This window comes from Curcuma longa, chromosome 6, assembly GCF_044706935.1.
Source record: "Curcuma longa cultivar G26 ecotype Majalengka, Jawa Barat chromosome 6, ITB_CL_G26_1.1, whole genome shotgun sequence".
NCBI lineage: Eukaryota > Viridiplantae > Streptophyta > Magnoliopsida > Zingiberales > Zingiberaceae > Curcuma > Curcuma longa.
This window is the reverse complement of record NC_133866.1, coordinates 4,758,562-4,778,594: the sequence shown is the minus strand read 5'-3', so window position 1 is coordinate 4,778,594 and position 20,033 is coordinate 4,758,562. Positions and strand designations below refer to the sequence as shown.

The window sequence follows — 20,033 nt, the reverse complement described above, 5'->3', positions numbered from 1 at the left end:
TATATTATCTGCAGCACATTTTATTGGGCGCGCCGTCAAAGCAACTATTAACAGTGCGCTTATGATGTGCGCTGCGGATGACGCGCTGCGGAAAGTCATTTTTTTTGTAGTGAAGCCAAGTGGGTGTTGGTTGAGGAGACATTATTTTATACTCTCTGAGTTTGTAATAATTTCTTTGGCAATGAAGTCGATGAGCAATGGAGGAGTCCAATCATTGTGGAAGGTCCCCTTAAGTCTCATTAAGTTTTTGTTTTGTCTCCTAATCCTGTGTTAACAGATCTTTCAGCTCCTCTTGCTTTCAACAACTTGATGTTACACTTCTAAAGCAATTGTTAAAAATTTGAATGAAAACGATAAGAGATGGATGGAAGGACTTCATTGTTAATGAGAATCTTTAGTTTCATCGTATTAAAGTTTTAAGATATTATAGTTGATTTATAATCTATCACACGTATTGAAATTGTGAATATATACACGTTCATAAGGAAATGTAAATCTAGGACTCAAATTAATCAAATTGACTTATGTGTGAGTACGATTTGTGCACATCGTATACAAGATCGATCAGGATAAAATTTATCTAAGAAATTTGCTCAAGTGTGTGGCTTATCCGACGAGATGATATTTTAATAATTTATAAAAGAGGAGCATCTAACTCTTTTGATTTTCTTTCATTAATATTTTGATGATATTAAAATTTTTAAAGTACATTTTGTGTGTGAAGTTAAATTGTTGGGGCAATTTGAAAGTTTTTCATCTTGTGCTAACAATATTAATTTTAGAGGGTGAAGTGGTAAAATATTTTGAAAGTTGAAAGGTAAAGTGTAAAAAAGTTAGGTAGGACTCATATTTTGAACCTCAAAGTTTATCAATTGTGAGCTCACCTCTCATGATGCGAAATGAAATTTTGATAATATTTAGGAGATATATGAAATTTCTTGTGTCTATTTGTTGCAGAGGGAGGGAGGGAGAGGGAGAGGGAGAGGGAGAGAGAGGCAAGCGAGCGGCCGACGGAGATCGATCTCCACCGTGGCCTTCGAGCCCTTCTCTCGATCTTGATCTCATTCTAGGGAAGTAAGCTGGATCCTTCGCAAGAGATGCCATTGAAGCCTCCGACGCCGGCGCCTGCGTCGGCGTCCAACGGCCTCATCCGGTACCGGTCGCCGTCGCACCGGAGCTCAGCTTCGAACCCGATCTAGAAGCCAAGATGAAGAGGGCGCGGCAGGATTCCATCCCTGACAAGATAGAGCGATATCGCGTCATCATCCTTATCGTGACGGTACCCCTCTTCCTGCTCTCCTTCGTTCTATTCCTCATGCCTCGCACTCCCGCGACCATCGCCATTCTAAGGACGAAGGAAAGCTCTGCAGCGTATGAGGGATCTAAGAGCTACGCTGTTATATTTGACGCAGGGAGTTCCGGGAGTCGGGTTCATGTCTTCTGCTTTGATGAGAATTTGAATCTCATGCGCATAGGAGACGATTTGGAGCTCTTTGAACAAGTAATGACCAAAATTTCTCTGTTTATGTTTTGTTTTTTCTTTAATCTACTTTGTGGTCGCCCCTTCTTTGCATGTCGAGCATGAACTGATTGTTTTAGTGTTGATTTCGTGAAAATTTGAATAAATCCAAGCTCTCTAGCCTTACATGAACGAACACATTTTTTTTTTCTGAAAAACTCTAATGAATAAACAAGAGATTTCAACTCTGAAAAAGGTTACCAACTAACAATGAGGACTCTAAACAGTGTAATATAAATTACAAGTTTTAGAAGGTAAGGGATTGAGTGATTTTTGTTTTCTTTATTCAGTAAATATAAATCACAAGTATGAAGTAGCCTCCAATATGCATTTTTTTTAAAAACTAGCTACTTTTCACGCAGAAAAAACCAGGTTTGAGTGCTTATGCTAAAGATCCTCAGCAGGCTGCAGTTTCACTTGTTCCACTCTTGGAGAAAGCTGAGAGTGTTGTCCCTAAGGAATTGAGGCATAGAAGACCTGTCAGAGTTGGGGTAAATTAACCTCTTTCTACTATGGACCGTGCATCACAATTCAGTTCTGGATTTACTTTTCTCTACAATGCCCTTGCAGGCTACTGCAGGTCTGAGAGATTTGGGATCTGAAACATCAGAACAAATTTTGCAAGCGGTAGAAATCTCAGCAAGTTCATTAAGAATACCAATGCTAATCAGCAGAAGATATATCATTTTATCCTTATTAGACTTTATTTACTTGTGCACTTTTAGACTGTATTCTTGAAATACTTATCTTAGATCATTTGTTCCGCCAATTGGTTTTGGGTCATTCACACAGGTTAGAGAACTACTTCAACACAAGAGCTCACTTATGTTCTAGTCAGATGGAACTCTGGAAGGTGCTTTTCAATGGGTATGTAACTTGTACTGCTGTGTTTTAAAAATTGAAAATCATATTATGAATTGCTCACTTTGTCACTATGTTTTTTTATCGAATTTTGTTACAATGCAGCATTATATCTTTTGAGAAATCTCTCATTGTTGATTTGATGGTCTCACTTATACATGGCTTAGTGTTATATGTTTTGCAAAATAGGCAAGAAATACTTCAAAAGAGATTTATTTGACAATATATTGTTTGATTTCACATACAAACTAAAAATATCCTTTGTTTTTTAAAAAAAATAAACTAGATAACCTTCTATTGAGAATTAAATCTTGGAAAGTTATGGATGTTAAACTGGTCTTGAGTGCCCACTGTCCATGATTTCATAATGAACATGTTAAAACTGGAGGACTAATAATAATGCTCAGATAGTTTTCTATGACCTGATGTGCTGAAACATAGGGAAAAAGGTTTGAAAGCCTTTATATATTATTTAACCATAGTGATTTCTAAACTAGTTTTTTAATTTAACATGGCGTCTAATCATAGTTTTGTATGCCTTTGGTTATTTTACTCTGCAATCTAAATCTAGGATTATGTGAGGGTATTGTAGTGTCAAAAAGCTTTGGCTGATGCTGATTTTTATTTTTCTATAATTGGAATATCTATTCATGAATAATAACAGAATGACAATAAATATTCAACCTATATGATTTGTCAAATGGCCTTCTCATTTCATAATTGTATAATTTTATGCTGGCAGACACATGTAAGGAAGGTAGGTGCTTATTTAATCTCATCATCATCCAGAAAACAGAAGTTAGATGTTTAATTCATTATGCCAAGAAGTAGATCCATTTCCATAGTTCTTTACATGACATCAATGACATTTTTTGTAGTGATGGGTAAGCTATATGCATCTTCATAGTGGTGCAGTGGATAACTATTGATTCCGTTGATTCAAATATAAATATCGGAAACAATCCTCTAAACTCTGTTGATTTGATAGAATATTAGGAGATAGACAATTACTCGATGTTTGAGAAGAAAAAGTGTGGTTGCAAATTCTTATTGATTAAAAATTAAAAAACCTAAAACCAACTAAATGATTTGAATAAACTCAAGACCCTAACATTGCAAAAATGAAAAAACCTCCAAAATCCTAACTCGACAAAAATAATTAAAAAAGACTAAAATTGTTCTTATGTTCCGGGATCATTTTCTCTAGGGTGGAGAAAATTCGCCATCATATCATCATTAGAAAAATCACCATGGGAAGGAATCAAATGCTTTTCATTAAAAACATAAGAAGTCTTCAAGTGACTAGGAAGGCGCAATCGGTAAGCATTATCGTTGATCTTCTGTAATATCTCACAAGGTCCAATCTTCCGATCTTTAAGCTTAAGCTTGTTATGCTCGCCAACACCATGCTTAAGAATGAGATTCAAAGCCCTCTTGTATCCAAGACCAGAAACAAGATGGATAATGCCATGTTCTTGCTTGGATAACAACTGGCTGCTTGCTTATTGTTTTAATGTTTCATCGACAACCAATTCAACAACTTGTCTTTTAACAAATCTAGCATAGTCCAGTGTTTGGTATCTAGTGAATTATCACAACCAATCTTGAGCGCCTCGAATCCCTCTTTTCCACTGCCATCCCATCCCTTCGGAAGGCTAAGCAATTCACCCTCCTTGTCAAAATCTGGCTTCTCTAGATCTCCTTCTTCCTGGTTCCCAAATCCAGGATCGATCACAAAACGACATACCTTACCAAGGATGGTACATGTCGATTGAAACAGATTACTCTGCAGTCAATCATCGTTCACTACTGATTTTGACGTTAAACAAGAACGCTGAATTACCAATGTCATCCTGACTCTCCTTCCAACAACACTTCATTTATGGCCTCCTCATCATCACTGAGTTTCCTGTGAACTCTGCTACGCATTCTTCTTAATCATCATTCTCAACATGTTTTCTGGCACAGTTAAAAGGATTGCTGACCTCCTTATTTGAATCCAAACAAGTAGACAAATTAGGATCAGTAGGTCCTTATGATACAGTGAATTCTAAAGTACTAATAGTGGGCATTGACAATGCAAATTTGTTTGGTGCTACCACTGACGTCTTAAGTGTTTTCTTCTGCTCTGAAGTAAAGGTTGTGGGAGAGGATTTGTCTGCTAGTGATTTTGTCAATTGATCGGCATTGAAAGTTCTATCAAAGGAGTAATTAACATCCTTGGAACAATGAGCTTCAACATGCCCGGTTAAGGATTTAGCAGGAGCATATTGAAATTTTCCGCAGATGGTAAAGAAGATGAAACTTGCATTGTTCTTAAACAATCATGATTCCCAACTGCTTCTGATGAGATTTTTGAAAATTTTCTTTGAATTAATTCTCGGGAATCAATTTGTTTGAAGGAATAGTTCTTTGAATTAATACTGCTTATTATCAGTATTATCTAGGCATTTTCGGGACCTCACTAAGAGATACTTTCTCTTAAATTCCTTGAACGATGGCAAAGAATTGCTATTTGTTGCATGGTTGCTTCTCTCAGGGAAATCCATAGTAGATTGTATGGTAAACAAGTTGTCAGAATGTGCCTTTTCAACTTCTCCCAATTTGTAATTGTCTTACTCAATCTGTTTCAAATCAATTTCAATTGTGGTTACCATGTAATCACTCTCCCACACAATCTAGTTGCAACCAGAGGCACATGCTTGTCCTCTGACACTATTTTAAAATTCAGAATTTCCTCTGTAGAGACAAGCCAGTTTAGAAACTCCTCAGGTTGTAAGTTACCATGAAACTCAGAAATTTCAGTTCTTATACCCATCTCCCAATGCCTATGATCCTCCTCCATGACTGCTCTACAATACCTACGGGGAACTTCCTCGTCATAAACAACCTCCTCCTTACTGTCACCCACCTCCGCATCCGAGTTTGTCCTGTGATTGTTATTGAGTTTGTCCTGCCATCTTCTCTGTTAGCTGATTTACAATCAAGTCAAACTGTTTGTCAATCATCTCTCGAAATTGCTATTCCATATCATGATCAAAAGTGTTATCGACGCATTGCTATATTCTTGATGGTATGCTGATACAAGATCAGTTCATATAGATATGGTGATGAGACATACAAAGCATCCAATACTTCAGCAATATATCCACATCAAGTTATTACACTGGTGAAGCAAGTCCCTTATGGCTATGCCTCAGTTGAGGCGAAGCAGCATCATCATTGTGCTCTGCAGCAGTGATTTTTGCTTGTGGGACCATTCCAAGTAAGTTTTTGACCTCATCGAGTTTCTGGCTGTGAATTTTTGCATAATGATTCTGTTTTTTGAGAAATAGATTTCCATGTCGAACTATCTATTCAAATTGTATGAATTCTACTGTTGATTTGTCATCGACGAACCTATTAGAATGATGGAACTAACTAGGACATGCTTTAATATGTTTCTTTCGAAATTTTGTCAGTATCTCAACTCCTTCTGTACTTTGCATTAATCTCGATTTAATAGATTTCATAATCATTCAATTATTCTGGCAAATTCTGATACTTTTGTCTTTGCTTCATGATATGCGGATTTAGATTGCTCCTATCAGACATTTATAATCAAAAGATAAATTGATGTGTTAAGTCAAGAGTCAATAGTCAATAAAAAATGGATCTCATCCGAAAATTTATTTTTACAACCACTTGGTCATTCAACCACTCGGTCACTTGACATCTTGGTCTCTCGACTTTTGGCCACTAGGCCATTCAGTATCTTGGTCACTCGGTCATTTGACATCTCGGCATCTCGGTCTTTCGATCATTCGGCCTCTCGACCTCTCAGTCACTTGGCTCCTTGTCTCTCGGCCATCGACTTCTCGATATCTCGGCTTCGGACGCCACTTTTGCTTGACTTAGAGGTTGCAAAGGTTCCTGAAACACGTAGCAGCATAAAAGGTATAAAGACAGTTATGAAATTGTCAGATCTGATCCTCGGATACTCTCGTACCTATGCATAATGTAAAAAAAGAGAGAATAATTAATGACTGCTGCATGATAGTGTAATGAAAAGGGGGTGTTGCCCTCCTTTGTCGTGGTCAATTGTAGTTTCTTGATTTACTTTCTCACAAATGGTCGCGGGGTCGATTGTGTGGGACTGTTGGGATAGCGAATTTTACTTTTTTATTGAAATGAAAAGGGGGTTTTATGAGGTTGTTAGACTTGATCCCCGGATATCTCATATCAGCGAGTAATGCCAAAAATAAATGAAAGTAATTAATAGTCATCAGAGCTAGTCTCCCCTACGCCCTTCGTACTAATGCCCCTCCGACTGACCTGGAGGTGCTTTCCGGAGGGATATATAAATCATGGAAAAGGTATGTAAAAGAGGTTCCCTTCCTCTTCCTTGGAGAAAAAATCTTCTTTTTGTTCGAAGAATTCTAACTTAGGGTTGGAGTGACTTACCAGGACTTTTCGACATCACTCTAATCTCGTCTCAAATTTATTTCAGATCCCTTCATCAGCTGGAGCAAAATCTCATGTGCGTTAGATCATTTATTGACTAGTGTCTTAATCGTCCACCGCATCAGACCATAACATTCTAGAAAAAAGCCTTTCCAATATTTAACAATTTTCTTTATTCTGGTCAATTTGGAAATCGGTTTAGCGGACCGAATTAAGCCCTCGGTTATTTAATCAAACCGACCCGGGCGGTCCAACAGGCACGTCGCGGTCGTACGCGCGAGCCGACTGGATGCCCCCGCGTTGTTCACGTGAGCATTCCAGAGCGCCAGCTCGGCGCGGAATCTTTTGCGGATAAATTAAAAGGTCCGCCGAACCCGCCTTGTCCTGGCGCCACGTGGTGCGGCCGGTTGGTCGAACCGTGGATTATGTCCTCCGTGACATCACCTCAACAGCGACACGTACACCGCACCGAGTCCCGCTTTGACCTGTCCGATTCGGCACGTCGGTGACCGCGAAGCTTCCCTCCGGGCTTCCTACCATTCGCCACGTGGTGCTTTCTTGAGCCGCTGATTCCACGTTCCGAACGCCACTGGATTGCGGCCTCGTCGCCGCTTTATATCTCCCCCTGTTCTCTCCTTCTTCCTTCGCCGTCAAACTCAGCGAGAAAAGAGAGGAGAAGATTTAACCAGATTTGAATGGGAGTGGTGGCGAGGAGGAGAGACGCGGAGGCGGAGCTGAACCTTCCGCCGGGATTCCGCTTCCACCCGACGGACGAGGAGCTCGTCGTGCACTACCTCTGCAGGAAGGCGGCGAGCCAGCGGCTGCCTGTGCCGATCATCGCCGAGGTCGACCTCTACAAGTTCGACCCGTGGGAGCTTCCAGGTACTCACTCGATTCAAAAATCCGATTTTGATGCGGGATTTCTCGTTTTGAGCTCCCGATTTGGTGCTGATCAATGGCGGCGATGTGCAGAGAAGGCGCTGTTCGGGCAGCGGGAGTGGTACTTCTTCACGCCGAGGGACCGGAAGTACCCGAACGGGTCGCGGCCGAACCGGTCCGCCGGGTGCGGATACTGGAAGGCGACCGGCGCCGACAAGCCGGTGGCGGCGCCGGGGACCGGCAAGACGGTGGCCATCAAGAAGGCGCTTGTGTTCTACCACGGCAAGGCGCCGCGGGGCGTCAAGACGGATTGGATCATGCACGAGTACCGTCTCGCCGACGCAAATCGCTCGCCGGGAAAGAAGGGAGGCGGCGGCAGCCGTCGAGTAAGTCACCAAATTTCTCTCCGAAAAAACACAATCTTGAATCCAAATGACAAGATCGTTCTGGATTTCAGTTGGACGATTGGGTGCTGTGCCGGCTGTACAACAAGAAGAACAAGTGGGAAAAGTTGCAGAAGCCAAAAACAGAAGCCGCCACGGAGTCGTCGGAGGCCTACTCCGGCAGCCCCCTCACCTCCGAATCCGTCATCGAACACGATGACGAATTCCCTCCGGACCTTGACGATCTGATGCAATATCAGCCCTCTCAATCCCACGCGCGGTTCGATCAATATCTGGCGCCGGAGGCGCAGCAGCAGCAGCTCAAGGAGGAGAGCGACTGGATGGCGGAGTTGAACCTGGAAAACTTGCAGAACCCATTCGCCAGCATCGAATCCATCATCGACGGACTAAACCAGTCCGACGACTACTTCTCATCGGCTTTCCTCCATTGTTGAAGCCAATGCCTCCGTTTTGAGTGAGATGGGCGCGGCAAGAAACAGAGGACTCTGTTTTGTATAGAGACTCTGTTTTGTGTAGCATTCATTGGTTTTTTTCCCCCAAAATTTTCCACCATTGTCTTGTTTGATCATTGTATGTTGTGTTAGGAATCTAGATAGATTGTAGATTAGTTGTTGAAAACATTTGACTTATGTTGGTCGATGATCATATCGATCTAGCATGGTTAGTTTGATAGATTCGAAAGACCATATCGAAAATTATCATATGTGGATGTGTTGAGTTGAACATTCCCCTCAATGTAACCATACATCTTTAGTTATATGATAGTCGTACTAGAGGTGAAAGAACATAACTTGCTTTTAATGGAGTCGGGGGGCCGATGATGACTCCCCTTCCCCGTCAAATTTTCAATACAAGAGGTGTAGGAGTATAGAAATGAGGAATGCCATTCTTATTCCCTATCGAATTACTTCCTTAGGACACCTCTCAAATGGTAACAAGATGCTCATGCTTAGAGTCCTTTTGGAGCAATGGTAAGTTTAGGGATTGTGCAATATCATCTTCAAGAAAATTTGCATCTTCCGAGTGCGATATTATCGTTACAAGATTAAACCGAACTAGAGAAGCGAAAAGTAACCTACAAATGATCTTCTCGAAAGTGGTTGTCGATAGTCTTTGTAGCTTGTGGCTTAATGGCCGCAATGGGTCATCCAAGTTGGCAAACATTGCTCCATGAGTGAAAGAGGAAGTCATTCAATTTGTCGAAAGAGTATTTCGAGCTCTTTCGAGTATGGGTTCCACCTAAATTTGATTGTTCAATCCCCCAAAAAGCATCGAAAGCTAAGAAAGTTATCGGTATTCTTTCAAGTAACCTTTGATCTCATATCGATTACTTGGTGGATTATATAATGGACAAGAAATGCTATTATTCATGGATGCATTATAAGAATACAATAGAATCCAAAGATTGTTTGAGGAGTGGTAAGACCTTTGGTGGATTCATATAGTATCATGGTTCATTATTCGATGGACGAATCAAGAGGAAGACTATCCACCTCTAGAATTAGTTGGGTCTAGATACGATAAACTATGATTACGATCTTTAAACTAGCAAATTCTAAATCCATCAAAATATTCCATCAAACTATTCAATAAACTATTTAATCGAATAACTTGAATTACAATGACCTAATAGTAGTATGTAGGCTCAAATAGAACATAGAAGGAGTTTTGCTGTATCAAATAAAATATAGAAAATATATTTTATAATTAAATCATCATTAAGTCATTCATCAAATAATATTATAAATAAATATAATTTAAAGAGTTATTGTTTCTTAGAGTGGATGGATGGAATGTTCATGTTGATTGGTGAAAAGTAGTCAAAAATGCAAAGTGGATAAGGATCAACACAATGCCATGCGTGTACGTTAATTAATTAATTTTGTTTTTATTATAATATTATCACATATATAAATAAATAAATAATAATAATAAAAAATATTATTATTTGGGACTAAATCTAGTCAACCATTGAAGAGTCAATGCCTTGAGCACTACCATTTCTCAAGGCATTGGAAAACATGGCCACCTTATTAATTCCTTAATTAACTTAATTAATTATTAATTAACCAAGTAGTCGAAGAGTAGTAGGTCTCAAACTCTCACAAGTTTATCATCATTATCGTCTCTAAAATATTGAGAAAAAAATTAGTAAATTAGAATCCTTAACATCACTATTCTTTGAGAATGATTGATTATTTGTGACTTAGGCACTCATCCTTCTACATTTCCAATCGAATTCAAAGTCTACAAAACACATGTGCTCCATCTCATCTAAACTTTTGTCGATTAATTAATTAGTTTCAATGCCTAGTTCTTGACTTGGAATCAAACTCTTGATGATCTTATCCATTTGCCATATCTCACTATCTACTACTTTGATTCATGGGCATTTGAATTAGTCAATTTGGTTCAAAATATAATTTTTAAATTTTATTTTTCATTTTGTATATTTTCTCCTCGTTGATGAAGCGTATGAATTATCGATCATGGAGTCAATTTAGGGTTAGCTTCATCCCACTCTATCGATCGGTTTCCATCAAGACTCATAGTTTTTCTAAATTAGTAACCTATCTCATTTGTATCCTCCTTATTAACATTTTTTGTTAACCAAAGGACTTCTTTCTTGCATAAATTAGTAATAATACTAACATTTGTTCGCGGAAACACCTCTATACGAGAAGGTTTCGAAACATCTAAAGTCATCATAACATTTGTTCGTGATTGGTCCAATTGTAGTGCAATAGTAAAACACTTAGAAGAACAAAAAAAAAGATGAATATTAAAGGTCGACATCTAGCGTAATTAAATTTATAAATTTATTTCTTAATTTTTGTTTGAATATATAAAAATGTACTATTATTCATAACATATTAAAATTAATATAGATAAACATTTAATATAATTTATTAGAATTTGATAAATTTTTTAATAAATAATCTTGGAAAAATGCATGTTACTTAATCGACTTGTCATCTACTGTTTTTATGATTCGATTAATTTTAGAGGTAATTGGTCCAATTCTATAAAAGTTTTTCATCGATCATCAAAGTAAATCCAAAAATACAATCCAACAACAACATCTCATCTCATTAGAGAAAAATATCATACAGTGTATCGTATCTAAGATTCAACTTGCCATCCACATCACTCCCTCTCATTACTTATATCGACTTGCTAATCACATCATTCATTTTTTTTTGATAATTCAAGTTTCATTATTATGATCTGATTAATTTTGAAGGTGATCGATCCGATACCATACAAATTTTCTATTTAACCACTAAGATAAATTCAAAAGCACATACAACTTCATATTCAATAATCAACGTCTTAGATTTTTCATCAATCTAGAGAGATATATAGCATCACACTCTTCACTATCACCCCCCAACTTTCCTTTGATGCAACCCCTCCAAGAGATTGCACCACCACCCTTCCTCCACCTATTTTGAATTAAACTAATTAATTAACTACTATTTTTTTTAAAAAAAAATTATTAAATCTATTCAATTTTCAATTTAAAGCCTCATTCATGCACCTGTCATTCATAAAGACTTTGACTCAAATGAGTGCATGACAACTCAACCCTCCTTTAAATAGAAAATAATTGTGGAAAAGATGAGCCTCAGGACTGTGACCCCTCCTTTCCTTTCCCTTCCCCCTCTCTCTCTCTCTCTCTCCCTCCATGCAAATCCATGCACGTCACTGTTTTTGATGCACCTCATGCATGTGCAAAGCTATCCAACTTTGCAAAGTTAATTAATTCATCCTCTCCAAGGCAATTAGCTAATGACATCCACTAATCACTCTCTTTTTAACTTAGCCACTAATTAATCCCCTTTGGCACCTTAATTATCTTCCCAACCCTGCCTTTTTTGTCCATGATTTGTCCTCATGCATGACTCATAATTCACATTTTTGATCAATGTTGAAGCAACAAGTTACTACGATCCTCACCCCATGGAATATGCTGCTTTCGTGTTGGTTAGATATCGAAAGCGAAGCGCACGTGTCAACTTTCGGTTGGGCGAAGAAGAAGGTTAGGGTTTTGATTTTATCTTTATAAAAGAAAGGAGGGGGAATAATTTTGGCGTATGTATTGAAGTCTTGTGGTTTGACAAGTGACAAGAGTCCACATTCATTTTGGGCTCTTGTTGATGTGGACTATAACAGAGGAATGGCTAGCACGCCATTGGTACACTTGTCCGAAGAGAAAAGTAGCCGATCGGACGGTCGGCATGAATCGATCAGACGGCTAAACCGATCGAGGAGGTGCCTTTAAAAGCTCATCCACCGTTGGCTCCTCAAAATTTCAATCTCTTCATCATCCTTCTGTTTGATTCTCCTTCTTCTTTTTCATCTGGTTCTTGGTGGTGCAATTTGAGGAGGCTCTGATGGCGGGCGATCCGGCGGCACTTCCACCGGGGTTTCGATTCCACCCGACCGATGAGGAGCTCATCCTGCACTACCTACGCAACCAAGCAGCCGGTCGGCCGTGCCCGGTTTCCATCATCGCTGAGGTTGATATCTACAAGTGTGACCCATGGGAGCTTCCTGGTTTGTAAATTACTTTTGTATGAACCAATTCGAAATATGGATATGGATTTTTAATTATGATTTTTGGTTATAATATATGTAGCTAAGGCAATGTTTGGCGAGCAAGAATGGTACTTCTTTAGCCCGAGGGATCGAAAGTATCCGAACGGGATCCGACCGAATCGGGCTGCTGTGTCGGGCTATTGGAAGGCGACCGGGACGGATAAACCCATTCGGTCGAGCCGAGGAGATGGGCACATCGGGGTCAAAAAGGCCCTGGTGTTTTATAGAGGAAAACCACCCAAAGGGCGAAAGACAAATTGGATCATGCATGAGTTCCGGCTCGCGGAGGCCAAACCGAGCAATTCGTACCGACCCGCAAAGCTCTCCGACACTTCTATGAGGGTAATCCTACTAAATATCAAATGCATATGGATTATGCGGCACAATCGAGTGGGAAGCAAACCTAATCTCGATCCATAAACCATGTTTTGCAGCTGGATGATTGGGTGCTGTGCAGGATCTACAGGAAACAGAGCCACCAGGAACCAGCATCATCCTTGGTAGATCAAGAACAAGACCAAGAGCAAGAAGAAGTGATCGACGCTGCGACAAGGAATCATCTTGGTCACACATCGAGCTTCATGACCAACAACGAGCCGCAACCGGACAGCCTCCGGCTGCCGAAATCACTATCCGTTTCAGACTTCCTGGAGGGCTTCGGAGCTGCCCACAACCTGTTCGACGGCTTGCCCGAACTCATCCCCAACCCCTGCATGAACCACCAGCTCTTGCTGGCTGAGCCAAAGCAGAGGGCCAGAGAAGACTCCTCTGCTTCCATCTCTGCAAATTCTACCATGGAAAGCATCCATGGACTCACTAATCAACCTCTCAAGAACCCTAATTACAGCACTGATGCAGGAATCCAATTCCAAGATGAATTCTCCATGCTGAACCAGAGGTTCTTCAACCAGCAGCTACTGCTCAACTCCCACCTGGGATTGCATTAGCTTGGCCTGCAAATGAAACAAGAAAACAAGCAGAAGAACATACAATTAGAAGAAGAAAATGGATGAAGAATTATATAATTTTTTTGCAAGAAGTTTTTTGTTGTTTGCAGTTTACACCATACTACAGGAGATTGATTAATCAGTAGCTTTGTGAAAATGACTTGATCATCATCATTATACTGCTCAATAAAATTTTTATACAAGAAGTTTCTTCTTTGAAATACTATAAACTATGAAATCCACTGCTTTGATTATGAAAGTCAGCAAGGGATCTGAAACCCCATCCAGAACTTGATATGGGACCATGCCCTAATTAATGGTGTGTTGTTTTATTTGGATGTGAATTAATTGAAAATAGTGAAAGAAAAAACTTCCTTTAGAGCCTAGTCGAATGTATAGTTTTATGAATGTACTTGAGAGCCGCATCGGCCTCCTACTTAAGACACAGACAATGACTTCAAGATGATGGTGTGTCAATTCAAATTACTACTGGCAATGTAAAGAACAGCACACAAATTCTTACAAAGTCTTGGTATAGCATTTGTGAGTGCTCGAGAGTGCAACTCCGAGCACTAATAGTAGATAAAACATGAGTTTCATTGTCGCTTTCGATGGAAGACATGAGTTTTGGTAGGTGGGGAGTGATAGAGGATCTCCTATTGAGAAAGAAGGGGTTGGTGATATAATTATCGTCATTAGAAAGACTATTGCAACAAGATTAGAGATGAAGTGGAAGATGTAAGAGAAGAAAATGCAGCTTAGCATAGAAGAAATTTGATGATAATGCAAGTATCAAAATCATCAAACGTGGACTCTTTCGAAATCTAAGAAGAGAAAAAGACATGACCATATCTGAAGGAGCTGACAATAAAACAGCAGCAACTGGAAGTTTTGCAAAAGCACAAAAGAATTAAACATGCATCATCTCAAACTTAACAAAGAAATTTATACTTGGTTTGAATTCAAACGCGCAGAAGAATTAAAAATATATCATCTCAGACTTAACATGAGGCTCAGGAAGCAACATGTAGCCAAAGACAACTTGCCTATAGCATCACCCTCGGTGACTCCTATTTACCAAACAAGGACAAATTTGTGTAGGCAAGTCATCCTTGGCTGCAACTTACTTCATGTGCCTAATGTTAAGCCATAGGTGAACTGAGCAATGTGTGCATTTCCTCTCAAAGCCTACATCTCGCACGAGCTAAAGAGAGACAGAGAAAGCAATGCAGAGAAGGGAGAGAAGGGGATGGAGGTGGAAGAGCCTCTCCAGGTCCTTATATAGGATCTCCTCTCAACACCAGTCCAAATTTTAGTGTTTTCTGGGGGATTAAACAAATATTAATCAGATTGGAGGGAGATGCATCCAGTGCAAAAAATGGAGAGCCTTCAAAGAAAAGCAGGAGGAACAAGAACATGAAGAGCTGCATGCCAACAGATAAAACAAAAATATCTTTCAGCAAGAACACATGCAGTTGTCATCAAATAAGATAGCATACGTATCTCATGGATTCTCTGAGTGTTGGAATTTTGTCTCCTTTTACCTCATTGGATGACAAAGCGCTTGTTAAGTGCACATGGAGGATGAAGGACCACCCTTAAGTTAATAATATTATCATCCCGAGGAGTAACTTTTATAAATTCTAGAGCAGAAACAATTGGCTATTTTTATAAAGTAATGCTAACACCAACCCAATGCAAATCCATACCTCAAACCACCCATTTTAGGCAAATCATTCGTCCAACTTGCACAGCATGAAGGGACCACATGAAGTGATTTGTTGCTCACTCACAAGAAATATGATATATATACGAACACACAATCAATTCTATTGATCTTAGTTAGATAACAGTGCTTCAAGTGATTGAATCCATGTAACTAGGGGATTGAAACATTTCATTAGTGTTGTTGCAGCAAAAAAAAAAAAAAAAACATATATGTGTTTTCATAACAGAAGGATTGTATTTGTTTGATGTGACTCGTATAGAAACTTGTAATGAGGACATAGTTTCAATGTGAAAAAGAAATCAAGAGAAAAAATTTATGAGGGTTGCAGAATTCAGATGAGAAATTTACCTCAGAGATGCATTCTGTAACAAAATATAAATGGTGCTGCTCTAGGTGACTTGCTTTTTTACCCTCATTTATTCTTAATAATTGGTTTTTTCCCCTTTTTCATAATTCTGATCTATATCTTCAATAAGCTTGGAATCAGAGAAGACATTGGTTTTTTTTATCCTTCCCTGCTGATATATGGTCCCTAGTATCTGTGCCAATCAGGGTGGCAGAAGCCTTCAGTATCATTGAATATCCTGTAGCTTACACTAATTAATTTCATACAATAGACTGCAAAAGGCCACAATTTGTATTAAAACTAGTAACATAAAAGAGCATTGAAATAGCTATGTTAACCTTTCAGCACACAACTTTGTCAAAAGCAGAACAACTTGTTTCTGGTAGATTATGTTAAGAAAAAGGTATGTGATCCCCATGGAGAGTATAAAACAAAACAAACTGTAGAAGGTAATAACAACCAAGAAAATATTGAAACATCTAGAGAATATAAAAATTCTACATTGTGGAATTCTGTATAATTCCGACCCCACTTGATTGTTGTTGTTGTTGTGGACTTCTATATAATTACACATTCCCATTAGTAGACCCAAGAGGCTAAGGCAATATCAGGCTTCGACCTTCATAGTTCTCCTTTTATTCTCAGATTTCTCATCATCTTTATCATTTCTAAATTGGCAGTTTGGACCATCTAGGTGGTCACCTACTCAGTCTGGACAAGGGGACCACTTTCCCTACCCATTGTGTAGTACCCTTTAGACGAGTCTTCTAAACAGAGACCCAGACGGTCCAACTAAGCAGGTTAGGAGGTGTGGTAGAGTAGCTAGGCAGTTTAAGCAAGTTCACTTGAAAAAAAAATCATTTGTTGACCTGCTTAACTTGAGTAATTGAAAAAAGAAAGTGAGGAGGGTGATGACTGATTATGCAAACCTAATGAAGAGTTGAAGACTTCTTGTTAAAATAATTTTTTATCTAAGAGGACAAAACTAACTAGTGTTCGTCGATTGCAAACTCTAAACTAAATTTTTTGAATTTTGATACTGTAATGTGACACTAATTAAGAGTTATTGATTGTTATGTAAAATTGCTGTGTTCTCTTACAATGTGCCACAAAAGATTTATGAATTTCAGGTGTTTATGTATAAGCTTGTATGATTAGATATACATTGTTATCTATTTATGTGTTTCTGTCGTGTTATGTGTTTTCTTCCAATTTGCAATTTTAATGTTGTTACATGTTTACTTATCAATTACCACTTATTTGATTGTAAACTTGTTTTCATTGATTAATGTTCTTTATTAGGTATACATATGTTAGTCATTCTTAATGCTAATATCAATCTAGTTTAGTTTAATATTATTTAATAACTACAGCTTAGCCTCCTGCTTACCGCCAATTCACTATGCAGTGGACCAAATGCCTACCACCTGAAATCTTCCTTTCAAATACTTGATCTTTAATCTATCCTTGATCTTTGGCAGGCTAAAAATAATTCCAGTTCCAACCAAGGATCATGCAAAAATTTATATTTTTCTCATCCTATCAAGTTACTTAACAAATGATCATCCAATTACAATTATACACACACACACACACGTGCACGCACGCACAAATATCCTAGAGATCCATCTAATATTGGCTGGGCCAGTCTAGATTAATGGTTTAAGAAGTAGAGGAAGTTTCCGAAGTTCGAGATGAAAAAAATTCAATAGGATCTACTTCAATTAGTTAGATTGTTTTGAAAGGAAATCAAGGAGAAGCAATGCTCACACTGATTATCTTAATAAACGTGATCAACAGGGTGTAAATCCAAGCATTTAACACACTGTTCCTAACTTGCACATGATCAATAGGGTGTTGGTTGTCAACAATAAAGTTACATATTTTGGTAAATAAAGACCCAAGAATTAGAGAAATCACAAACCTTTTAAACTTCTAGATAGAAACCAGGGAATCAGACTTACATAGGACCTCACTAACTGTGCAGATCTTTATCAGTGTCTTAAAACTGGATCGATGGGTGAACTGGAAGATCAGTGTCTTCACCAGTTGAACTGGCCCAAAATTTAGTTCAACGGAATTCTTTTACTGAGTCATTGTACTGTCTGCCTACAGTTCCAGGTTAACCAGTTCAACCGGCAGTTCGGTCCTGTACAGTTTGAGAAAATGGACTGCTACAAACTGAAGAACGCCTGGGTTCCTTTAGACTGAACTCTAACACCATTTCCAATTCTTACTTCATACGCATTGCTAGGCACCATCACACAATCTCATCTAAATTCTTAACGAAGATGCTCTTTAAAAAAAAAACACACACACCACTTAAAGAAACAGAAATGGATTACTAGAACAATGATTGAGGAAATGATATTACAATCGTAGTAACTCAGAAATGCATCGTTCCCATAAGACGCTGCTCCTCTCCTTGAAAGTTGACATTTTTATCATAGGTCAAAAAAATTACAAGTCGAAATTAGACGAATCAAATAGAAAAAACGGAAAAGACTAAGAATTGAATACTGTTCCAAGTGCCAGAAGGTACCAACAAGGCGAGAAGACGAAGGTAAATTCCGCAACCAAATTCTGAAACCCTAACAGCCGATCGAGGAGAGGAGAGGAGAGGAGCACGGGCCAACCATCGAACTGCGAGTTTACCCGCTCCCTGAATCCTCAACTCCAGTTGGGCCGGATAATTATCTGACCCGGCCCGGTTCAGGCCCAACCTATTCGAAACCGACAATTTTCAAATGATAAAAAAATAAAATAGAAAATAAATTGATAAATTAATATAATAGTACGTCATTAATTAATAATAATTTAATAGAAAATAAATAGTATAATAAATTTGTTAAGAATTGAACATAATTATGGGTTTTCTTAATAAGAGATAAAATTATAAGTTTTTTGCAATAAAACATAGTTGAGGGTGGTATTCGAAATTTGCATGTTTCGGATCCAAAAATTCGAAAATCGGTACCCGGAATTTCCTGCCCTATAAAAGGCAGTGCCGGTACACACGCGACGACGCGGCGGCCCCAATCGGCGGGGGCCTTCCTGTGCCGGCGCCGCCGGCGTCGAAGTGCGCCGCATACGCTCGATCTCGAGTTTCGATAAGTCTTATTTTGATCGCCGGAGAGCTGCCGCCACCCTACTCGCGCCCGCGTTCGCGAATCTAGCTGGTACTCGCCGTCATCTGCTTTTTCTTCTTTCTGTCCTTCTGCCTAAGTAGGGTTTTGGGATTTTCGAAGAAGTATGTAATTGTGTGAATGCTTGATTTTATCCATTTTGTGGAATTTTAGACAGGGATTTTGGGCGGTAGTTTTTTCGTTCCAATTTCTGTTTGGTGCTACCAAATCTCATGTTCTTTTGTTTGAAATGTAAGTGATTGAGCATTAATCTGGTGTTAGGTGTTCAAAATTAATGGTGCTTTATTTTACATCTATGCATGGTTCCCCAACCTACCTTCCTCTTTGATTTCCAATCATATATTTGTTGTAAAAATATACAATTAGAGAATAAAGATCTCTTAAATCAGTTTGATTCCCAGATGAGTAAGAAATTTTGAGATACAATGTTGAAATAGCACTCAAGTTATGATAGGGATATTCCCTCTAAATTAAACAAGGTCATGGCATCCAACTTGAGTCGTCTACTAACAAGATAATGTCATATAATTGCTTGCCAAGAAGACTTTTCCTCTAATAGCTTGATCACTCAAGTTTGACAACATAGATTAAAAATTTATTCATAGTTCAAATATTCATTAGTTTCTCTTAACAATAATTTGATAATATAAGCATATCCTTTATTAATAATATTTTATACTTAATACAAGCTTAGAAAATTTTCCAGGCTGTGTCCTTTATTGACACATTTTAAAATTTCTGTTGTCTTTAAGTTAACATTTGTTTTTCACATTTTGATATTTCTATTTTTGGTGTCAGAACATAACATCTTTTGTTGAGCTGCAACATCCATGATCTTTAGATCTGTAGGATTATCATCCATTGTGTTTTCAAACTGTTGTTTTCATGACATATGCAGAACACATGGCCCAATTCAGAAGTATCATTTTGGCACAATTCAGCTACAAGTAGGTGCAGATCTTTTATGCGAATTTTCACTTATCTTCGGCTATCCCAGCACCAAATCTTGATCTTAGATGGAAATTCCAGCTATTAGCAGATAGGGAACACCATTAAACTTCAATAGAGGATTAATCCAACTCTAATTTTCTCACCTGTATCATGTGCTTGAATCTTAGATTCAAACACATCCAACCTTAACATTGGCAGCAACCAAT

The 20,033-nt window shown here is 38.6% G+C and overlaps 3 protein-coding genes and 1 long non-coding RNA gene across 7 annotated transcripts; 3 read left to right on the top strand and 1 right to left on the bottom strand.

Moving 5' to 3' along the window:
* Positions 1–1,014: 1,014 nt before the first annotated feature.
* Positions 1,015–2,353, top strand: LOC141830299 (apyrase 1-like). Of its 3 annotated transcripts, none has more exons than XM_074717751.1 (3): positions 1,015–1,501; positions 1,924–2,010; positions 2,090–2,353. In XM_074717751.1, the coding sequence occupies exons 1-3, from the start codon at positions 1,208–1,210 to the stop codon at positions 2,255–2,257; spliced, it is 549 nt and encodes a 182-aa protein (XP_074573852.1). In that variant the 5' UTR covers positions 1,015–1,207; the 3' UTR covers positions 2,258–2,353. The 3 variants fall into 3 exon arrangements, 2 of the variants coding, with proteins under 2 accessions (XP_074573852.1, XP_074573851.1); XM_074717750.1 differs by having other exon boundaries at positions 1,882–2,010; XR_012601956.1 differs by lacking the exon at positions 1,015–1,501 and adding an exon at positions 1,700–1,773 and having other exon boundaries at positions 1,882–2,010.
* A 5,122-nt stretch (positions 2,354–7,475) lies between these two features.
* Positions 7,476–8,907, top strand: LOC141830687 (NAC domain-containing protein 68-like). Its single transcript, XM_074718106.1, has 3 exons — positions 7,476–7,705; positions 7,796–8,088; positions 8,160–8,907. Exons 1-3 carry the CDS (start codon positions 7,519–7,521, stop codon positions 8,538–8,540), a joined length of 861 nt encoding a protein of 286 aa, XP_074574207.1. The 5' UTR covers positions 7,476–7,518; the 3' UTR covers positions 8,541–8,907.
* A 3,505-nt stretch (positions 8,908–12,412) lies between these two features.
* On the top strand, positions 12,413–13,864 carry LOC141830730 (NAC domain-containing protein 2-like). The gene is made up of 3 exons (XM_074718154.1): positions 12,413–12,666; positions 12,749–13,050; positions 13,143–13,864. Exons 1-3 carry the CDS (start codon positions 12,504–12,506, stop codon positions 13,653–13,655), a joined length of 978 nt encoding a protein of 325 aa, XP_074574255.1. The 5' UTR covers positions 12,413–12,503; the 3' UTR covers positions 13,656–13,864.
* Positions 13,865–15,254: 1,390 nt separating this feature from the next.
* On the bottom strand, positions 15,255–18,300 carry LOC141830731 (uncharacterized). Of its 2 annotated transcripts, none has more exons than XR_012601987.1 (3): positions 18,273–18,300; positions 18,105–18,154; positions 15,255–15,923 (listed from the first exon to the last, which is right to left on the bottom strand). It is a non-coding gene; the product is annotated as an uncharacterized LOC141830731 (long non-coding RNA). The 2 variants fall into 2 exon arrangements; XR_012601986.1 differs by having other exon boundaries at positions 15,255–15,968; positions 18,273–18,298.
* Between the last annotated feature and the right edge of the window lie 1,733 nt (positions 18,301–20,033).